The sequence below is a fragment of the Anthonomus grandis genome, chromosome 10 (assembly GCF_022605725.1).
Source record: "Anthonomus grandis grandis chromosome 10, icAntGran1.3, whole genome shotgun sequence".
Classification (NCBI taxonomy): domain Eukaryota; kingdom Metazoa; phylum Arthropoda; class Insecta; order Coleoptera; family Curculionidae; genus Anthonomus; species Anthonomus grandis.
Window position 1 is genome coordinate 11,331,473 of NC_065555.1, and position 19,531 is coordinate 11,351,003.

The window sequence follows — 19,531 nt, forward strand, 5'->3', positions numbered from 1 at the left end:
TTGGATTTATACTCCAAGCAGCGTGAGCAGACGTCTGTTTGAGGCGCCTTAAATCCCAAATTAAATAAGGATCTAAAAACAGATTCTTTCACCCGGTGGTCTTCAAAACTTGAATTATAAAGATTCCACATTTTTTTAATGCTTAAGTTGCTAGCCAGGTACTGCCTTTCACTTCTGCCTCGACAATAGTGACTTTCTATAACAGAGAAAGACTTAATAAAGTTTATGATCATTTCTTTTTTTTTTTAAATTTTTGTCTGTGACTCTATCACCACCTCGGAATTGTAAAGGCATTTGTCCTGTTTTAAAAAATCGACTTAATACACCATTGACTCTATTATGTCCTAGATATAGGGCCCGCAAAAAGGTATTTTTACAAACAGGTACACATTCCTTGGAAAGTTTTTTAGGTATAAAATAGTGGAAAGACGCGTTTCGGGCTCTTAAATCTTTTGAAGCTCTTCGTCTTTTAACTTGCTTAATAGTTCAGTGCTTTATAATAAAACAATCTTGTATTGTTTTTTTTTTTGAGAAGCAAAGAAAGATTTATGAAAAGTTGCAATATCAGCATTTGTTAATAAGGAGCACTTGTATGAAGGTGTGTTGTGAGAACATAAAGGAAATCTTGGCGGAGCAGTAGCTGAATATCTATGAAACAAAAAACGTAAGCTTAGCGACGAATATCATACACATTTAAAATAAACATACCTCTTTTCGGTAGCAGTATGTCTTTTCCAGTTTTTACACTGTCTCAAGACTTTCCGTGCTTTACTGGGTGTTCTTTCCTCAGGAGCGCTCATTATGAGTTTTCTTTATAAAAATATTTAATATGTGAACCATTAATTAACACTTAAATACTACTAATTCCAAACCACACTAAATACGTAGGTACTACTTCAAATAAATTTTCAGAACAACTGACTGCAAAAAAAAGAAATGTAAACAATATTAAACCGCCAAAATGGATTTAACTTGTTTTGACTTGCTTGTGCGTTTACGCGAAGCGACACGGTTGGGATATATCTGAATTTGCAGCGCAATGGATTTAAATTTAAAAAATAAGCTTAAAATGTATCTGGTTTTGAAATTTAGTAGGAGCTTAAACGGCATTTTTAAGCGTGATATGACAGAGTTTGAAACTTTTTAAATATTCCATAGTATGCATAGTAGATAACTTTAATAGTATTATAGGTTTGCGCCAAAATGACAAAAAGTGGATTTATCCGCTTTTGCATCTAGAGGAAATATTGCAGTTCAATTCAAAAATGTTTTGAACGTTTCTTAATTAAAAAAAATAAAACGGTTTAGTTTTCTTTATATGATACTAGTAAAAAGGATAAGGTATGACACACAAAAAAAATCTTATTGAGAACATTATATTATATTAAAAAAGGAAATTGTTGCAGTACATTTTACAAAAGACTGAACATAAAACCAGAAAATAGTATTTTCAACAAACTAAAACAAAATCTCTAAAATCTGTTAGAAAACAAAAAATATTCTATCTTCATATTTCACTAAATATAAACCTTATAACTAACAACTTAAACATATAGATTCAATATCAAAAAATACAAAAAAAAACGCCGATGTTAAACATTCATTGCGGGAAGAAGATTCTCACTTTTTATTCTGAAACAATTCATCAAATTCGAAATGCCAGAAGTTATATATATATAAGGGGACAAACCATGCAAACATAAAAAATGAGATTACTAAAGACATTCGAAATCAACAAACAAATAAAAAAATAAAAATAAGCTGAAAAGTAATTTTAACAGTCTTAAGAAACTAAGGAAACAACCGTGCGGTTACTTGTTAGTGCTTCTTCTTTTTATTGGTCTAAAATAAATAAAAAATTAAAATTAAAACACCATATAAATAAAATACATGCGAAATAAAATGTATTTGGATGATTTTAACGCGCGGGTGTAGACTCAAAGAAATAATAAAATAAGATATGGTACATATAGAAACTCAATTGATTGGACTTATTGTCATTTACCCCAATTTAATTTGGTTTTGTAATCTGGAACTAAAATATTTATTAAAATCTAAATCAAAATTAAAATAACAGTTTGTGGAAAACCAAAGCCCCGGAAAACCTTTATTTGAAATGTCACTATAGTTGCGAAAAACTAATAGAAAAACCTTCCTAGTCAAAAATAAGTAATTAAAAAAAAAAACAAAAAATAGTACACACATCATGTTGTATACATACCTTTTCTTTGTTATTGTGCTTCAAAGGATGTGCATCACCCTGATTGATATTAACATGATTGCTATTACTGATGGGCTTATTAGACCGTTCTTGTTCCAGCAATTTATGTAAATTGGCTACTTCTTCGGTTAGTTCTTCCTTAACTAGTGTTAGTCGTTCAAGTTCTTTAAGAACTTCAGCCTTGTCTTTCACTAAAATTCGCAATTATGACAAGTATAAACATAGCAACAAAATAACAAGATAAATATAAACAAAAAATAAGACAGAAGAGCAACAGCTTAACTTACTCTCTCCTTCTCTAAGCATACTACACAGGGTAGTGTTTCTTTGTTTAACCACTGTTATCTCCTTCTTCGCTTCTTCCAATTCTCTCATTAATTGGGCGTTTTTCTCTCTTTCAAATTCCAGTTTTTCCTAAAAAAAAATTGCGAAGCTATTTCTAAATATCAACTAAGTTTCATACAACTAAAAAAACAATCAAATAATGAAAAAATTAAATTACCTGGCACTGAGCCAAACTGATAACTTCTTCAAATTGTTCTTGTCTTTTCTTTCTATTTTGTTCCACTTTTTCTTTAGTTAAAGTTTTCTTCACGCTTTCCTTCACTTCTTGAAAGAAGTCCCGATCGCTTTTGAGCGAAGCAGATTCTTCTAAATATTTTAAGTTTCATAAATAAAATTATATAAAATCAGGATAATTCTTTACCTTTTTGTTCTGATTCTTTATTAGTTTCTAAAAACTGATCGAGGCTCATGGTTTTAGACTTTTTTTTCTTCCCTTGACTTGGTTCAGTTACAATTACATTTTTCTTCTGATTCTCAAACTCTAGTTTGGACTGCAATATCGCGCTTTGCATCTAAAAAGATTAACAAGGTTCTAAAGACAGCAATATGCAGTAGCGCAATTTATAAAATTGTAAATTTTCTATGTGAAAGGGTATAAAGATGAGTTGATAAATGTAAGGTAAGAGTCAATTTTATTGGCTGTGGAAAATGTATAAGGTTTTAATCTTAAATTCCACACAAATCCTAACTTACCTGCTGTTCATAGATTTCATTAACAAACTTGCTGTCTTTCTTCTGCCATTCTTCCCAATTTTTATCTTGATTTTCCTTTTGCTTCTTATTTTTTTTGGAGGAAGATTTAGGTTTCTAAAAGCAAAAATCATATAATATACATAACAACATTTACAGCTTGACATTTATCATCAATAAGGTTTCTGGTAAACTCATCACTCAAATTAAATTATTTAAAAAGAAGTTATTGCTAAATTTGAAAGATAAAGGTGAAAGTTACAACACTAAAATACAGAAATGAATTTTTTACTGTATTGTTGGACGTACAAGCAAAAGCTTACTATTTATATTAACAAATTATGTAGCAAATTCAGATGTCCTAATATTTAGAGCTTTGGTCTTATTCTTTTTACAGTACTCTAAGTCTTAGTTTAAATTCAAATTGGCAGCATATAAAATTACTGCTTTAAAAAGTACTCCTATCTGTCTCTACATCTTTTCAATATAAAACTGAAAATCTGGAAACAATAACAATTTCTTACCTCTGTGACCCCATTTGCCTTTTTTTGAACAGCATTAGTACCATTTTTATTGGTCGCCTTTGCACTACTGGCACTGCTGCTTTTTTTTCCCTCAGTTTTTTTCTTACTACCGCCCCCTTGACGAAAATCGTCATCTTCTATTTTTAGGCAAGCAAATCTCGATGGCACCCCAATATTCATTTTGCTATAAAACAAAACAGGTAAGATTACAGTTTTATTTTATTGAAAAAGCCTATTATACATAGATTAGTGTACAATACAGTTAAATATGGAAAGTTAACATTATACAGTGTATCTCTGGGAGAGCAAAATGAGAAATAGTCAGAAATGAGTCAGACAGAGGTTTCTGACTTAGAAATATTTATTGACTCCAGGTTGTCTTTTAAAAGTCACATCAATCAGGTGACTGGTAGGGCAATGAAAATGCTGGGTTTTATCCAACGGTCTACAACTGATTTGTCTTCATTTACTTTTAGATTACTTTATTGCTCTCTTGTTAGGCCCATCTTGGAGTATGGCTCAATTGTGTGGTCCCCGTCATATAACTGCTACATTGAGCAGATTGAAAAAACTCAAAATAAATTTTTAAGGGTGGCGGCTTTTAGATGTGGTTACAGGAGACAGGAGTATTACTATCAGTGGGTCAGGGATAACCTGAACTTACCCACATTAGAGTCACGAAGAACATTACTCGACTTATGTTTTATGCATAAGGTTTTAAATGCTACTATAGATTGTCCCGAGTTATTGTCTCTTTTTAAACTTAGGGTGCCTTCCAGATTGAATAGACAATCAGAAATATTTTCAGTCCCATTCCACCATACCAATTATGGCATTAATGAGCCAATTACACGAATGACTCGAAGTGCTAATGGTCTGTCAGGACAGATAAACTTTTTTGACTCTAGGATAACATCTTTTAAGGGGCAGTTAAAGAATATTATTTCATAGAGGCTTTAATTAATTAACTCATCTACACCTTGCACTGATTTATAGATAGTTTTGTATCTGAATATATATGTTTGTATGGGTATGCTATGTAACACTTTTGTAAATGGATTCCATTAATAAATAATAAATAAATAAATAAATAAATGTTTCAATATACAGAATAATGCAAATTAGATTAAGACACTGTTACAATTTCTTACAAATTCAAAAATTTAAGGTAAAATTAAAGGGTTGCTGATTAATAAGGCCTTCAAAATCAAGGAACCTCTTAAAAATGTTACACTGGTGTAAGACTGCATGGAACATAGAACTAGTTATAATTTCTAGTTTCATAAATATTTATATTATGACTCCTTGTGAAATTATTATGATTTCAAAATGTGTTGCAGGAACACTGAAAAGAATGTAAAAATTTATCGGCGCAATAATAAAATTATAATTAATATGTGTTTCTCACACAAAGTAATAAATGCTGCCATAAGACTGTCACTAGCTTTTGAATCTTTTTAAACTTAAGGTGTCTATTAGAACCAATAGGCAACCAAATTTTTTTTTCTACCATACCAACTATACTCTGCTAATAACCTTGCAAACAAATAAATTTCAAAGATTATTATGTCATCTTTGTACTTATCTCTCATCTTTAGAATATGTGATGGCAAAATGTCTGTGATACTTTTAAGTTGTGATACTATATTTTCTTAAAATGTATTCGGCTAATAATTAAATATATACTAATATTGGATATTTGTTTACTTAAAGTGTTTTTATTGTACAAGTTTAATGCAGTGATTTATTTCTTGATGTAACTTCAACAAAACTTTCTATCTTTATTTGTTTTGATAGAACAATTAAGGTGCCTGACCAATAAACTGGCTTCATTATAAGGGCAGAAACTGTTATTGGGGTTAAAAGAACCTGTTAAAGTGACCACTTCTTACACCTATTAATATACACAGTGACAATTTATTGTATCTATTGGGATCCTAAGAATTCATTCATAATGACAACTGAGATTAAAGCAGAAAATTATTCGAACAAATTACATATATTAGAAGAATAATTTTGTTATCAATTTCTCAATGGAATTCCAGAGAAAGTAAGGTTTGAAGAAATAAAGTAAAGTTGAGAAGTTGGGGAACTTGTTAAAAATGTGTTTAAACTCGTGTAAGACTGTATGCTGCTGGTACCTAGCATCAATAGTAATTCCTAGTAAATATAAAATGATGTTTGAATGTGCAGCAGTAACCAGTTAATCATATGTGGATATTTTTAAACCTAAAGGGTTTTAAAAAAATTTTATGTAGTGCTTTCCCTCTTATAACAGGTCTTTTTCTTTGAACAGAACAATTATTGTACCTTACCAAAAAACTTGTTTTATTATAGAAACTCTTAAGTATAGGGGTTAATAAATGCCGATTATACTGACAACTTTATAAACATATACACATTACACATAATACAGGGTGACAATTTATTGCATGTATTGGGTTGGGTTGGGTTGTTCCTATAAATCCTATGTTTAATGTAACTGCAAGAGGAGCCTTGGTAGCATCTAAGGATTAATCAGAAAACTATGTTAATAGATTGCATACCATAGGGCAAACTCATATAATAGATCTGTAATATTAAATTGCCAGTAGGGTATATTAGACAAGGTACAAGTAAGTAAATATCTCTTGCAATACATTTATAATACAAGATAAAGCTAAAAAAACAGATTAATAATTCCTAATGTAAATGTAAATATAATACATATACTTACTGGAACAAATAGGTATAATATAGCTGCTCTAAATATGAACCAGTATTTTATATATTATATAGTAAGCAGAATAGCCTAAGGCCTTTGAGGTATTTTTCTTTTGCCAATGAAATTTCGTACAAAAAATACGAAATTAAGAGAATTATTTAAAGAAAAATAATACAATTTTAAATCAAATACAAAACTACCAATCCTATAATACCTCACAATACCTAATGGGAAATAGAAAATGTTTAACTTAGCTGTGTGAAAAACACAACAAAATAGTTCATGAACTTGATCAAACTTGTGTTTTGCTGACAGGGTTGACATCTAGAAAGGACAGTTTGACATATATAAAGCCACGGACACATTTGTCACGCAACCAATTAAATGTAATGAGACAAATGTTGCAGTACGGCGATTGTATTATACAATTAATACAAACGGCTTTGGAATTTGTTGTATTGTCAATACTGCAACCATTCTGAAACAAATAGTAAATTATATAGGATGTCCGGTATAAAATGTTTTACGTGTGGATATTGATATTGGAAACCCTTAAATATATAAGGTGGGCCAAACGAGGAAAAAGTTGCGCAATGAAATACCTATAAATAACAGTTAAACTACTTCTTTAAACTCGCAATAGACAGAAAAACGGATATACTGACAAAAAAAAGAGAAATTATGTTTCTTCATATCTTGTTTATTATAAAAGATAGAATAACAAAATGTTCAGGGTAGGGGTAAGAAGTAAGCAAGAGAATTTGTAAATGAAAAATATTCTAGGCCGCCACATAATATGACGTATTATCCCAGAATATTTAAATAACGACGAAATTCCCAAGAACTCAATAGGCAACTTGGGAACAGTAAGGTGGCCTGCGAGATCCCCTGACATAACACCGCTCGATTTTTTTTTACATGGAGTTTCCTCAAAAAGTTGGTTTGCTGTAGATCATACAAAATTAAAGAGGAGCTGGAACACGCTGTTATAGAAGCTATTAACAGAATTACCTCAGAAATGATAAAAAATCCTGTGAAACAGTAATAAGATGATGTATGTTGTGTGTGCAAGAAAACGGTGTCCTATTTAAACACTTAGTTTAATCTAAAAAGTTTACTTGTTCGTTTGCAGTGTTCATTGTATGATCAATAACAATTCACAGTAATAGTCAATGTAAAGCAATACGGGATAAGTGATACATTTATAACGCAGCCAGTTAAATGTAATGAGACAAATGTTGAAGTACAGCGGTTGTTTTATAAGAAATTAATAAAAACGGCCTTCGAATTTGTTGTCCAGTCAAAACAGCAACCGCACTAAAATAAATAGTAAAAGATATATTGATTACTACTGGTACATTTTATTACATCTCATTATCTGCCGAAGTTGTATATTTACATTAATAAATATTGCTAGAACCTTATTACACTGCTCAACATAGTTTAGGGTAAAAAATAAATAGTAATAAAAAACAATAGTTAAAGCTTTAGTTATTCTTAAACTTTCAGCATGTGTATTAGTACCAAATACAAGGAGTTTCATTAAGGGTGAGGAGGTATATTACAGCGATGATTAATCCAAAAGCTTCACAGGAAACATTGTGTAATATTATATTAAATAGTTTTTAAGTTCCGGCCTTTCTAAGGGAATAATCCTAATGGAAAATAAATACGACGTATTTTTTGAAAAACATTCTTACCTAGTAGCAAAAAATAATGCGCCGATTATAATTTCACTACAAGTCTATATTTTTCTGGTTAACCACTTTTTGCTATGAAATGTCAAATGAGGAAAGGGAGAATGTCTATTTATAAGAGTTTTGATTTTTTTACTTAGCTCAACTTAACTGTCTTGCTGTGTTATCAGAAAATACACTGAAGGAAGCTGAAATAACGACCGTAAGAAAATTGTTAATATAAAAAAGCGATAGTAGGGAATCAAGAACAGAATTCAAATTCAAGTAGTTTATTAATATCTTAAATATACAATTTTCACACATGACAAGACGCTTAACCTACAGAAGTTCTCTGTTCGTATATTTATTACTGAATAATATTGGAACTTCGTGTGGTCGAGTTTTCTTACAATATCCTAGCATAAAATTAACATTTTGATTCTCGAGAGTTTCAATTAAATACAATGTAAATACTTTCAATTAACAATAGAGTTGAACTTTTAACTAATATGTCATAAATATTCACAAACAGAGATGTAAGTAATTTAAAAGACTGATATAATTGGTTTAAAATGCTGTTATCGGCTTTCTGAAAAAAAGTAAACATCTTTTATTATTTATCTGTTATAAAATCACAACACTGTACAATGCGGCAGTATCTTCTTGTTTTAAAAAATATGCAAATTTTCTTCCTGACAGATCACAGAGATATCTCCTTTCATGTTTAATTCATATTACAAAGCGATCTTAAGCATTCTTTATTATTCTTCCCTTAGCTTGTAATTTACTATGCAACAATATAATATGCGTACCTTGCCTTTACTCAATAATATTTTCTGGAATAAATTGGATAATTAAAAGACAAATGGAAACAGCCAAAACACAATTTATTATGCTATTAATAATATGTCATTGGTGATATTTTAGATGTTTGGTTATGATCAGTTTGAATTAGAGTATTTCAGTGCTATTATAATACTTTTAACTATTTTTCGATTAGTTCTAATTTATGTAATGTGTGTTATAATGATTTTTTTTTTATGGTAAACACAAGCACAAGAGGAAAGTCCTATGTCACTCTTGGAGTGGTGCTTGCGCGAAGATATTTGTGGGCATTTATCTTGAATTGCTGTAGGTTGTATGCGTCGGGAAATATGTGAGGTGGAAGCCCGTTCCACAAAGAAGATGTTCTCCAGATGAATGAGTCCCGATACAGCGACGTCGTAGGCAAGTGGACTCGATGTTGATGAGCCGCAACTGGTAGACGCGTCCTTCTTGCCGGAACAGCCCTGGGTAGAATCAGGCCTGCCAGCTCAGAGGAGCACTTACCGTGATAATAACGGTAGAATAAACAGAGATCAGCCACCTTTCTCCTGTGCTTCAGACTATCCAGACTCTTTGTCAGTTCTGGTTTGTCGATAAGACGAATAGCTCTCTTCTGTATAAAATCCAGTAGGTTTAAACTATGCTTGGGTGCAGAGCTCCAGACATGCAGGCAATACTCGAGGGAAGGGCGTATTTGAGCCTTATAAAGAGTCAGCAGCTGTTCTGGTGTATACAGTTTTTTCGTTTTGAAAAGCACTCCGAGTTTTTTGGAAGCCGTTCTGGCGACCTCGGCAACGTGGTCATGCCAGGACACACTGTTGGTGACCTCGACTCCTAGAAGATGTAAAGATGATTTCATTGGCAATGTTTTCCCTGCCATAACCAGCTCCGGGCCACCAAGATTAGTCTTCATCGTAAATACTGCAGCCTGCGTTTTTTTAGCGTTAAAATTCACCAGATTGTTACCGCCCCACTCCAAGATTGCTCTAATATCGTTGTTGGTTGAAGCTACTTGTTGCTGCCTAAGATTCTGAGAACTTGCGGCTGTCGTTGGTTTGGCGGACTTAAATGTGGAAATAAGTGTGCTATCGTCCGCAAAGCTGTAGATTGGATTGACAGTGGTTCCTAGCAATTCGTTGATATATATCAAGAAAAGGGTGGGGGATAGAATGCATCCTTGAGGGACTCCAGCGGTAATGTTAAATTTGTCGGAGAGTTTTGTATGCCGATTGAGGAGAGCTTGGTTAGTAGTCCCTCATGCCACACTCTGTCAAATGCCTTGGAAATGTCAAGAGGGACTGAGCGGGACTCGCCGTGCTTCTCCATGGCCTCCGTCCACAAGTATGTGACGTAAGCCAGAAGATCGCTGGTGGATCTAAGCTTTCGGAAGCCGTATTGATGATCGCTGATTAGTCCAGATGATTCCAGATATCTCAACAGTTGTTGGTTGACTGCTTTCTCCATAATCTTCGATATTACTGGAACTAGTGCAATCGGGCGGTAATTGGAGGGCATCGTCTTCTTACCCTTTTTGGGCACAGGTTGCACTCGAGCAGTTTTCAGCTTGTTGGAAATTGGCCCTGCTTATACGATGCCGTGAACAGTCTACATAAGGAAGGAGTCAATTCGTCTGCACAACGTTTTAGAATTAGGACTGGACGGGTCCAGAAGCTTTGTTGGTGTCTACGCTTTTAAGAATTTTATTTATAATTCGTTTGGGAAACGAAATTTCTCCCATCGATGAATTCACCCTTGGCAAATATGGCGGTGTTTTGCCTTGCGAGTGCAGAGTAGAATTGGACGCGAAGAGTTTACCCAGTAAGTTGGCTTTTTCCCTTGCTGTTACCGCGATAGAACCATCATCTGCTGTTAGGGGTGGCAAAGCCGACTTAGCAAATCCTTGACTAACGGCTTTCGATACCGACCAGAAAGATCTTGTTCCATTTGGGCAGTTTAGCAGTTTCTTTTTGATCCCTGTTATTGTGACTCTCTTTGCATTCATCAATAATTCCCTTGCAGCTATTTCTGGAGGCTAAAAAGTTCCTGCGATATGCTGCGTTTTTAGTGTTTACTGCCTTTTTGCAATTCAGGTTGAACCATTGCTTATTGTTTGATCCGCATTTAGTAGAAAAAGGGATATAAGCTTCCATTCCTGCCAAGATCGTTTCTGTATTTTGGTTTGCACATTCTGAGATGTTATTGGTTCTAAAGCAGACTTCTTTCCAAGGGAATGAGCGATAAAATTCCCGAAGATGGTTCCACTCTGCTGATTTATAGTGCCATAGCTTCCGCGGCATCGGAGGATCCTGCGTTGTAACCTCCATGGTTAAAATCACCCATGGCGATGATTTATGCGCTTGGGTAGTCAATCTGCAAATGGTTAATGCAATCAACCAGGTTCAAAAAGAGCCGTCTATATTGGGTATCGCTTGGTGGTCTGTAGATACAGCAGACAAATTTCGTGGCACCACTGGCTATTATTTTGAACCACATGACGTCGAAGTCCGCAGGTTCAAGCGTCCCGCTGGCAACTCAAATCGTTCTTGACAAATACTGCCAATCCAAAGTTTAGTCGAAATCGGGTGTGTAGATCGTATCCAGGATAAATGAGGTGAACATTTGTTGTTGAAGGTTTCACCTTTGTTTTTGCCAATGCCAGAATGTGAGGCTTATTTGATTGCAGGTGTTGGTGTACTGCATTAATATTGGTGTTTAGCCCTTTATGTTGCAGAAATTGATTTTTAGGTTTTTAGATCCGCCTGATGGACCCCCCCGACCAGCCTCCGCCCGGAGATCCGAATGGGAGGCGAGTTTACCTCCGGAAAGTTTTGGTCGTGAGGGCGCCATCATGCATTTATGTTTCTTCTCCATTTTCCCTTTTGGAAACCGGACACATCGACATAGCGGCGAAACGTGAGGTCCAAGGAACCACTTCACGCCACCTAAGTCTTATGTGGTGGTATTGAACCGGGCGATGCAAGTGGACAACATCTACCACCAAAGGGGTTGCTCTTTTAGTCGCCTTTTACGACAGGCAGAGCGTACCGGAGGGCTATTCTACCCCTGCCCTCCCCGGGGAGATTATTGTATAACATTTTAAGTAATCAGTGACCTTTTTGATTAGGCGTTTATTTTAGATATCATGATTTAATAATAAGATTATCAGAGGCAATTTGATTTCCCGCCTTAATTTGGCTACGCCTTTTTAGCATTTTGATTGGTCTAATTAGGCACGTCAAACTGTCAAGTTAGTTACAACAGTTTCCGTTCCGAAGTGTGAGGGCGCTAGCTGATTTGTCAGAAGAATTTCCATCACTTTATATTATGCAACCACCACTTCTCTATACTTTTGCGTTTTGTGGTTATGATTTTGTTTGATGTTCTGCAATTTTTTGTTGTAGGTTGGAAAACAGCTTACACGGCTGCAATTTCACAGGCTTTCGTTAATTATTATTAGATTTTACTTTTACCGTTAATTTACTAATTACAACCCTTTAACAAGAGATTTTTAGATTTGGCAATTCACCAAATAAATTAAAAATCCCAAAATGAGCCGAAGAAGGCCCCATGAAGAGGAAGATGGATATGGTAACTACTTTTGATTCTTTCACATATTTGATTTTAATATAATTTTTATTTCTAATTTATTACATTCTGCTATGCATGCCTGAGATACTCTCAGACATTTTATTTATTTTTTTCTAGTTTAGATATCTGCCAGTTTTATTTGTGTTCCTTAGGTTATGTTATAAATCAAATAGATATAACCAAAACATCACTATTTACACATGATAGCTCTTAATAGGCTAATTGTATTTTATGGAAAATTTATGTTAGATACAAGTACAAAAAACATTAATTAGTAACTATAACAAAATAATAACAAAAGCCAAACAAACAAGAACAACAATTCTAAGTTACAAAAGGGTCAACAATACTTGCGATTTACAATGCTTCATGATAAAATTCCTCAAGTGAATAAGGGGCCTTGCTTAACAATACTTTCTTGTCCTGTTAATTAAAAAGTCTCTTACTATCTACATTTTTCATTGCCAGAAGCAGATGGTTAAATATTTTTATTTCCCCAAATATGATTGTACTTTTAGTCAGAGACATTTTTGGAATAGGTAATCAAATTATTGTTTCCCGGATCTTGTTACTTAAAAGCAATATTCAGTTATTTATTGATCATTTGTATTTTTTGTAAACCATATTTGCAGTCATTAAGATAAACAGTGAAGTCAAAGTTAATTTTCCTTCTTGAATAAACAGAGGCTTGCAGGGCTCCCTAGGGCCTACCCCACACAAGTAACACAAAGCCCATTTTTGATGAACAAACATGGGCTGAATCAAATGACAAAACTGCATGCAAAACCCCAAAATTCTGTTCCATACCTTAAGTGGGACTTTTATTTTTGTTGTGCTTGCCGCAAAACACTACATTTTTGCAATAGTAGTGTGCTTTCAAAGTTAAAGTCAAAAATTGCTTTATTGTTACTAACATAATGTTGTTAACAAAGCATCATATAAAACCTTAAAGATAGTTGACTTATATAGTTGAAAAATATAAAAATTTTAACAATTTTTACTTACATAGAACATAGAACACATACAACACAATTAAAAAGTAAAAAGAAGTAGAAAGTCACATCATGTTATGCAAATCTCCTCACTATCCAAATATGTTTAAATACTCATCTAAAAAATAAAATGCTTTTGCAACTAAGAGTTTCTTTATATTTTTCCTAAAATCTTCACAATTTAATAGCCTTATATAAAAAGGGGTACATGGTTAAAAAGCCTTCTGCCCCATAAACAATAGAGGACCTAATCTGCTCACTTTTTGGGGTAGGCAGAGGTAAAGAGAAAGTTGTTTGGAGATTGTAACCTGAGGATAGGGCCAAGCTGTTATTTTTTGTGGATAAGACAAACAGTCTCTAAAATAACTACAGGGTGTTCAAAACTGAGCTACACACATGTAGTGTATGGCTATTTTTTTACAAAATAAATAGAGAGCTGAATAAATACTGAGAGTCCACACCCCAAAACAAAATACCATATCTCAGATGAGACTCAATAAGAGCATGGTAGACAATTTTAGCCACATCAGGTCCCAGAGAATGTGTTATTAGTCTAATAACATGCAATAACAGTTGGATGATAGCTTTTCTATTAAAGAGGAGATATGATGTTCAAATTTTAATTGTCAGACTCAAAAATTTGCATGTTTCAGAAGGACTTGTTGTTTCATTTTGTGAAGTGACAAGTTATCAATAATATTCTTTAACATTTTGGGGTCAGGGTCATGCCAAAGTGTTCTTCCAGATAGGTAAGAACAAAACCAGTTAAGAGCAACTTTTGTGAATCAATTGGTTTCTAGCTTCTGCAGCAGTATTCTTTGATTAACATATGTCATTTGATTAACGCCTTAGATAAGTCACAGAACACCATCGCCGCACTCTCCCCGAGTATTCAACCCCATGTACAGACTTTGCAAAAAATCGAAAATAGCATCAGTTGTACCCAGTTTCGCTCAAAATCCAAACTGCTAATGGTTAAGAACATTATGCCATTTCAAACATTTCATCATTCTAGTCTTTACCAATCTCTTTACAAGATTGTCAATTGTGGGGAGCAGGGGTTTAACTTCTTAATGGTTTAAACGATTTTAACAAATTTGATATCATTGAAAAGAGCATTCCTTGGGTAATAATAATCGACCAAAATATGGTTAATTTAGTTGAATCATTCTCCACAAAGGGGCTAGTTTTGACCCATGACCCAAAATCCTAAAAAAATATGTAAATAAAAAAAATCAAATGGAATAATATGATTTTTTCTGTATGAAAAAGTAGCCTAATAACTTCCAAAGAAGCAAGTAAAAAGGGTTTTTTAAAATCTTGTTCCTTATGCGAAATTTAAAGAAAATGCAGTTTTAAAGGCTTTTTTAATTTTAATTTAAGATGGCAGTTACATCCTCTGGTGGTAATTTTTAGAAATTGAAAATATTTTCCAATGATTCTTCATGACCAACTTACCTAATAATTTGTTTTACCCCTAAGTCATACGACCAACGACCCAAGGAACAGTCTTATTGGGTCAGCCAGTATAGGGTCCTTTTCACATTAAGTTACAAAGCATTAGGATAGGTTACTGAAAAAAATATAGAAAAGTTCCCTGTATTTATTGATATTGACCCAGGATTTGCTTGATGATGAACCACAACAAATTTATGGACCGCACATTAACCCATCACATGCAGATCTTCTATGCCTTGAAGAAGTTGGATGATATCAAATCAGCCAATAATTAGCATCAAGATATTTTTTTTAGTATATAATGCTTGAAGCATTTGACTTTCATAAGAAACTACATATCATAATCTGACAATAATGACTAAATAAAAATAAAGTTAAAAGAAGTAAGGTAACTTTGTATGCCTAATCAAAAAGTTGTGCCAAACTCCTTAGGTATTTATAAGCCATGTAAGTCTCTCAATTTTCTATAATTTTAATTAGATGTATTTTAAAATTATGGATTATGATAATAGTTTCATCACATAAATGGTAATTATGAAATTTGATTCAGTAATTATTATAAACCTGTGTTTCTGGCAAGACATTTGATAGTTGAATTAAAATTCCTAAAATTCATTACTTTATTTTCTAAGTGTTTTTTCCATAAGTTCATGAATTGAATTACATGAATTATGATGAAATAACATGAATTAACAGCAGTTCTTCTAGGTTCAAGTTGTGGTTTAGAAAAATATTTTTTTTATAGATCGTACCTATAGAAAACGTCGTAGGGTATCCGAAAATCAAGAAATTGAGGACCGACTGGAGTCTTTAATTTTGAGGGTTGGGGAAAAGAGTACTTCATCATTGGAGTCAAATCTTGAAGGGCTTGCCAGTGTATTAGAAGCAGATTTGAGTACATTTAGGTAAGAGGGGGGAACTCTTGGCTTAACTTTTGTAGTATTTTTGCTTCTGACTGAGTTGCTTTATGATGGCTATCAATTTGTATGTTTCAGAGCCAAGATATTAAGAATTCTGACCGACTGTGCTATACGTATGCCAGAAAAATGCACCATTTATACAACTTTGGTGGGGCTGTTGAATGCCAAAAACTTCAATTTTGGTGGTGAATTTGTTGAGTTCATGGTGAAAACTTTTAAAGAATCTCTAAAAGGTATGATCTTCAACTTTCTAACAAAATGTAAAAATATACATTGAAATCTAAAAAACTTTTTTTTTTAAATGTTCTTTCATTGTGTAAATATAAAAATAATTTTTAACAGCTTGCAAATGGGATGCAGCCAGATATTCCCTGAGATTCTTGGCAGATCTCGTAAATTGTCATGTGATCAGTGCAACATCCCTTCTACAACTTTTGGACAATATGATTGATGCAGCCAATGAAGATAATGTTCCACAGGTAGATTTCTCAACATTCATCTTAAAATTTTATGATTAACATACTTTTTTTCCAGGTTAGAAGAGATTGGTATGTTTTTGCCATTCTCTCAACCCTTCCTTGGGTAGGTAGAGAACTGTATGAAAAGAAAGAGCAAGCATTAGAGCACTTGCTTGTACAGATCGAAGTTTTTCTTAACAAACGACCTAAGAAACATCATAACGCGTTAAAAGTATGGGCAAGTGACAGCCCTCATCCCCAAGAGGAATATTTGGATTGTTTGTGGGCACAAATTAGAAAATTGCGACAAGATAACTGGGCCGAAAAACATATTCCTAGACCTTACTTGGCTTTCGATTCAATTTTGTGTGAGGCTCTTCAACATAATTTACCAAGTATTTTGCCACCTCCTCATCATGATTCATATAAGTATCCAATGCCTTGGGTGGTATTTAGGCTATTTGATTATACAGACTGCCCTGAGGGTCCTATATTGCCTGGTGCCCACTCCATTGAAAGGTTTTTAATTGAAGAACATCTGCATTCGATTATCGGTGAGGATTGGAACCATAATTTTATTTATTTTTTTATATTTTAATGACCTATGAGAAAATTTAGAGTAAAAATAGGAATATGCAGGGTTCCATTAAAAAAATTAAACTTGCTTTATCTAATTTTGTTTCAAAAGTTTTTCTTTCTACTTTGTATAGTTATACCTGTATGTTCATATATGGAAATTATATAATTCACCATTATTTAACATCTAAAACAATTTAGCTTAAAAACTGTAGCCTCAATTTTTGTTTTCAGAAATGTACCATCTTGAACGAAAGGATTGTGCTGGACATCTCTTGAATTTTCCATATAAATTAAAAATTCCACTAGAATATTGTATAGTTGAGGTGATATTCGCGGAACTCTTTCATATGCCTTCACCACGTTATTTGGAAATATGTTATGGATCGATTTTGATAGAACTGTGCAAACTACAGCCAAGCACAATGCCCCAAGTGCTCGCTTTGGCCACTGAGATGCTGTTCCATAGAATTGACACTATGAATGTATCCTGTTTTGACAGGTACATTAGAGAATAATTGTTTTTTAATTTCCTGCTATCATAGATTAATGATTTGCTTTTTTGCCTGAAGATCTTACAATCTTTCTCCACTTTGTAAAACAAGTGTTATTTTAGGTTTGTTTGTTGGTTTTCATACCACTTGAGCAATTTCCAGTTTAGATGGAGGTGGGAAGACTGGGATGTGTGCCTTTCTTTAGATTCTGAACATCCCAAACCTAAATTTATTAGAGAAGTGATGCTGAAATGTATGAGGTAAGATATTAATATTTTATATTTGCTTTTTCATTATGTAATTCGGATCAGTAAATTTAAATCTCTTGGTATTTATGAACATTCTGAAATTACACAATTAAAATATTTTCGTTAATATAAACTACCTACTAACCTTTCACTAATATTTACTAGCAATTATATAGCATAAAATAATATAAAAACCCATAAATGATTTCCAATAAAATAGACGTACAACAGTACCTATTTTAGGAGAGAAGGGTTTTTGAATTACTGTTATGTGTTATGTTTAACTCACTTGGGAATGTCTGAAATATTTTAGATCGAATAGATACAAAAAAACTATTTGCATTCTAAGTTGTTTGTACTATATTAGGTATAATTAAATTATGGCTTGATTAAACCAAGTTTCATTTTAAGAATATGTAATACGCTCAGCTTATAAAGTATTTGTTAAATTACAATCTATAAGTCTTTAGTGACTTTAATATCAGTAAATTATATTTTATTTTCTGTAATCGGTTTTTGAATCAAAGAAACTATTTACAGGAGAATCTTTTGTTACATGTAAATGTAGAAGGTAAAAATCTTGGTTGATGGGTAATTTATTAAGGTGAATATAAGAGAGAGATAGGTTAGATAATTATCAACAATTAACCCAAATAATTTGAATCCCAAGCAAATGTTCATAAATTACAGAAAAGTTGTGACAAAATACTGAATAGAGCAGAAACTATATATAAACGCCAAAAAAGTTGTGGAAATACGAAACGCAAAAACTAGCTGCTGAAATAAAAAAGACAAACTCATATCATTAAATCTGAAAATAACTATAAACGTATTTTTTTCTTGTACCTATTTTGGAAAGGTAGTAGTACTAAGTACCTATTTTTTTAATATTTTATAGTATAAATGATTATTTTATTTGATATATTTTATATTTGATTTAAAATTGTCTGATATAGCAAACTTGTATGATATAACAATAAACTGACTTAAACTATTAATCAGATAAAGTTCAAAGAATGGACTACAGCTAAATGTAAAAAACCAGGTTTTGAGCCTAAAAATCATCCAAAATTCTTTAATATTTCACTGCAAACTTAATGATTCAAACTAAAAAAGTTTACAAATTTGATGATCTCGGAGTAAATTTATATTTAATTTCTATATGGACTATATTAGGAATAGCGCTAGGAAATTGTTGGGATTTGTGCTTTCAAGGAAGTGCTATATTTACTGTTTTGTTTAAGGCCTTGTATTACACATTACTGAGATCACAGTGTTATGGCGAATGTTCAGAAACTATTAAAAGAAATATAGCCTGTAATTTAAAAATTGCATACTAACCAATTAACTATTCTCAAATAGATACTCAGGTTAGAGAATCTAAAAAGTGTAGAGTGGAAATCTGCTGGAGATTTATACCCTTTTTAAAATTGTTAATGGCTCTTAAAGCTCAGAGCTTCTTTCATTAAGAATGGGAAATCACGAGTCTTTAGATACCTACGATTTCCACTTCCTTCGATAATCTCAAAACTGATTGCAGCTATTTGGACTTGTTTAATTTAACCCTTAACTACTGACATGGAGTCTAGCAGACTCCGCGACATATATTTCTTACTGTTACTCCCACCACAAATTTTTCTAGCGTCTGCCGCGCCAAGTACCTTCCGCATTTTTAGTTGCCTGCAGCGTGTTAAAGTGGCTGTATCTTGGAATTTTTTTTGCTCAAGTTATACGCACCTGGGAGTCTGGTAGACTCCGTGTCAGTGTTTACGTTAGTAATATTTTTATTATTCTATTATCATGGCTAGTTTA

General features: G+C 32.9%; 2 protein-coding genes across 4 annotated transcripts in view; one reads left to right on the forward strand and one right to left on the reverse strand.

Moving 5' to 3' along the window:
* Nucleotides 1–1,362: 1,362 nt before the first annotated feature.
* Nucleotides 1,363–6,772, reverse strand: LOC126741546 (G kinase-anchoring protein 1-like). 3 transcript variants are annotated; one of them, XM_050448008.1, is made up of 8 exons: nucleotides 6,497–6,772; nucleotides 3,781–3,964; nucleotides 3,260–3,373; nucleotides 2,928–3,078; nucleotides 2,724–2,872; nucleotides 2,509–2,635; nucleotides 2,222–2,412; nucleotides 1,363–1,632 (listed from the first exon to the last, which is right to left on the reverse strand). In XM_050448008.1, exons 2-8 carry the CDS (start codon nucleotides 3,958–3,960, stop codon nucleotides 1,621–1,623), a joined length of 924 nt encoding a protein of 307 aa, XP_050303965.1. In that variant the 5' UTR covers nucleotides 3,961–3,964; nucleotides 6,497–6,772; the 3' UTR covers nucleotides 1,363–1,620. The 3 variants fall into 3 exon arrangements, with proteins under 3 accessions (XP_050303965.1, XP_050303963.1, XP_050303964.1); XM_050448006.1 differs by having other exon boundaries at nucleotides 1,363–1,842; XM_050448007.1 differs by lacking the exon at nucleotides 6,497–6,772 and adding an exon at nucleotides 6,096–6,114 and having other exon boundaries at nucleotides 1,363–1,842.
* A 5,578-nt stretch (nucleotides 6,773–12,350) lies between these two features.
* Nucleotides 12,351–19,531, forward strand: part of LOC126741269 (nuclear cap-binding protein subunit 1) — a 32,265-nt gene continuing 25,084 nt past the window's right edge. Inside the window, exons 1-7 of the mRNA XM_050447649.1 lie at nucleotides 12,351–12,573; nucleotides 15,769–15,928; nucleotides 16,019–16,176; nucleotides 16,286–16,422; nucleotides 16,478–16,955; nucleotides 17,212–17,479; nucleotides 17,594–17,731. Of these exons, the coding sequence (XP_050303606.1) occupies nucleotides 12,534–12,573; nucleotides 15,769–15,928; nucleotides 16,019–16,176; nucleotides 16,286–16,422; nucleotides 16,478–16,955; nucleotides 17,212–17,479; nucleotides 17,594–17,731 (1,379 nt within the window). The 5' untranslated portion in view covers nucleotides 12,351–12,533. The remainder of the gene's footprint in view (nucleotides 12,574–15,768; nucleotides 15,929–16,018; nucleotides 16,177–16,285; nucleotides 16,423–16,477; nucleotides 16,956–17,211; nucleotides 17,480–17,593; nucleotides 17,732–19,531) is intronic.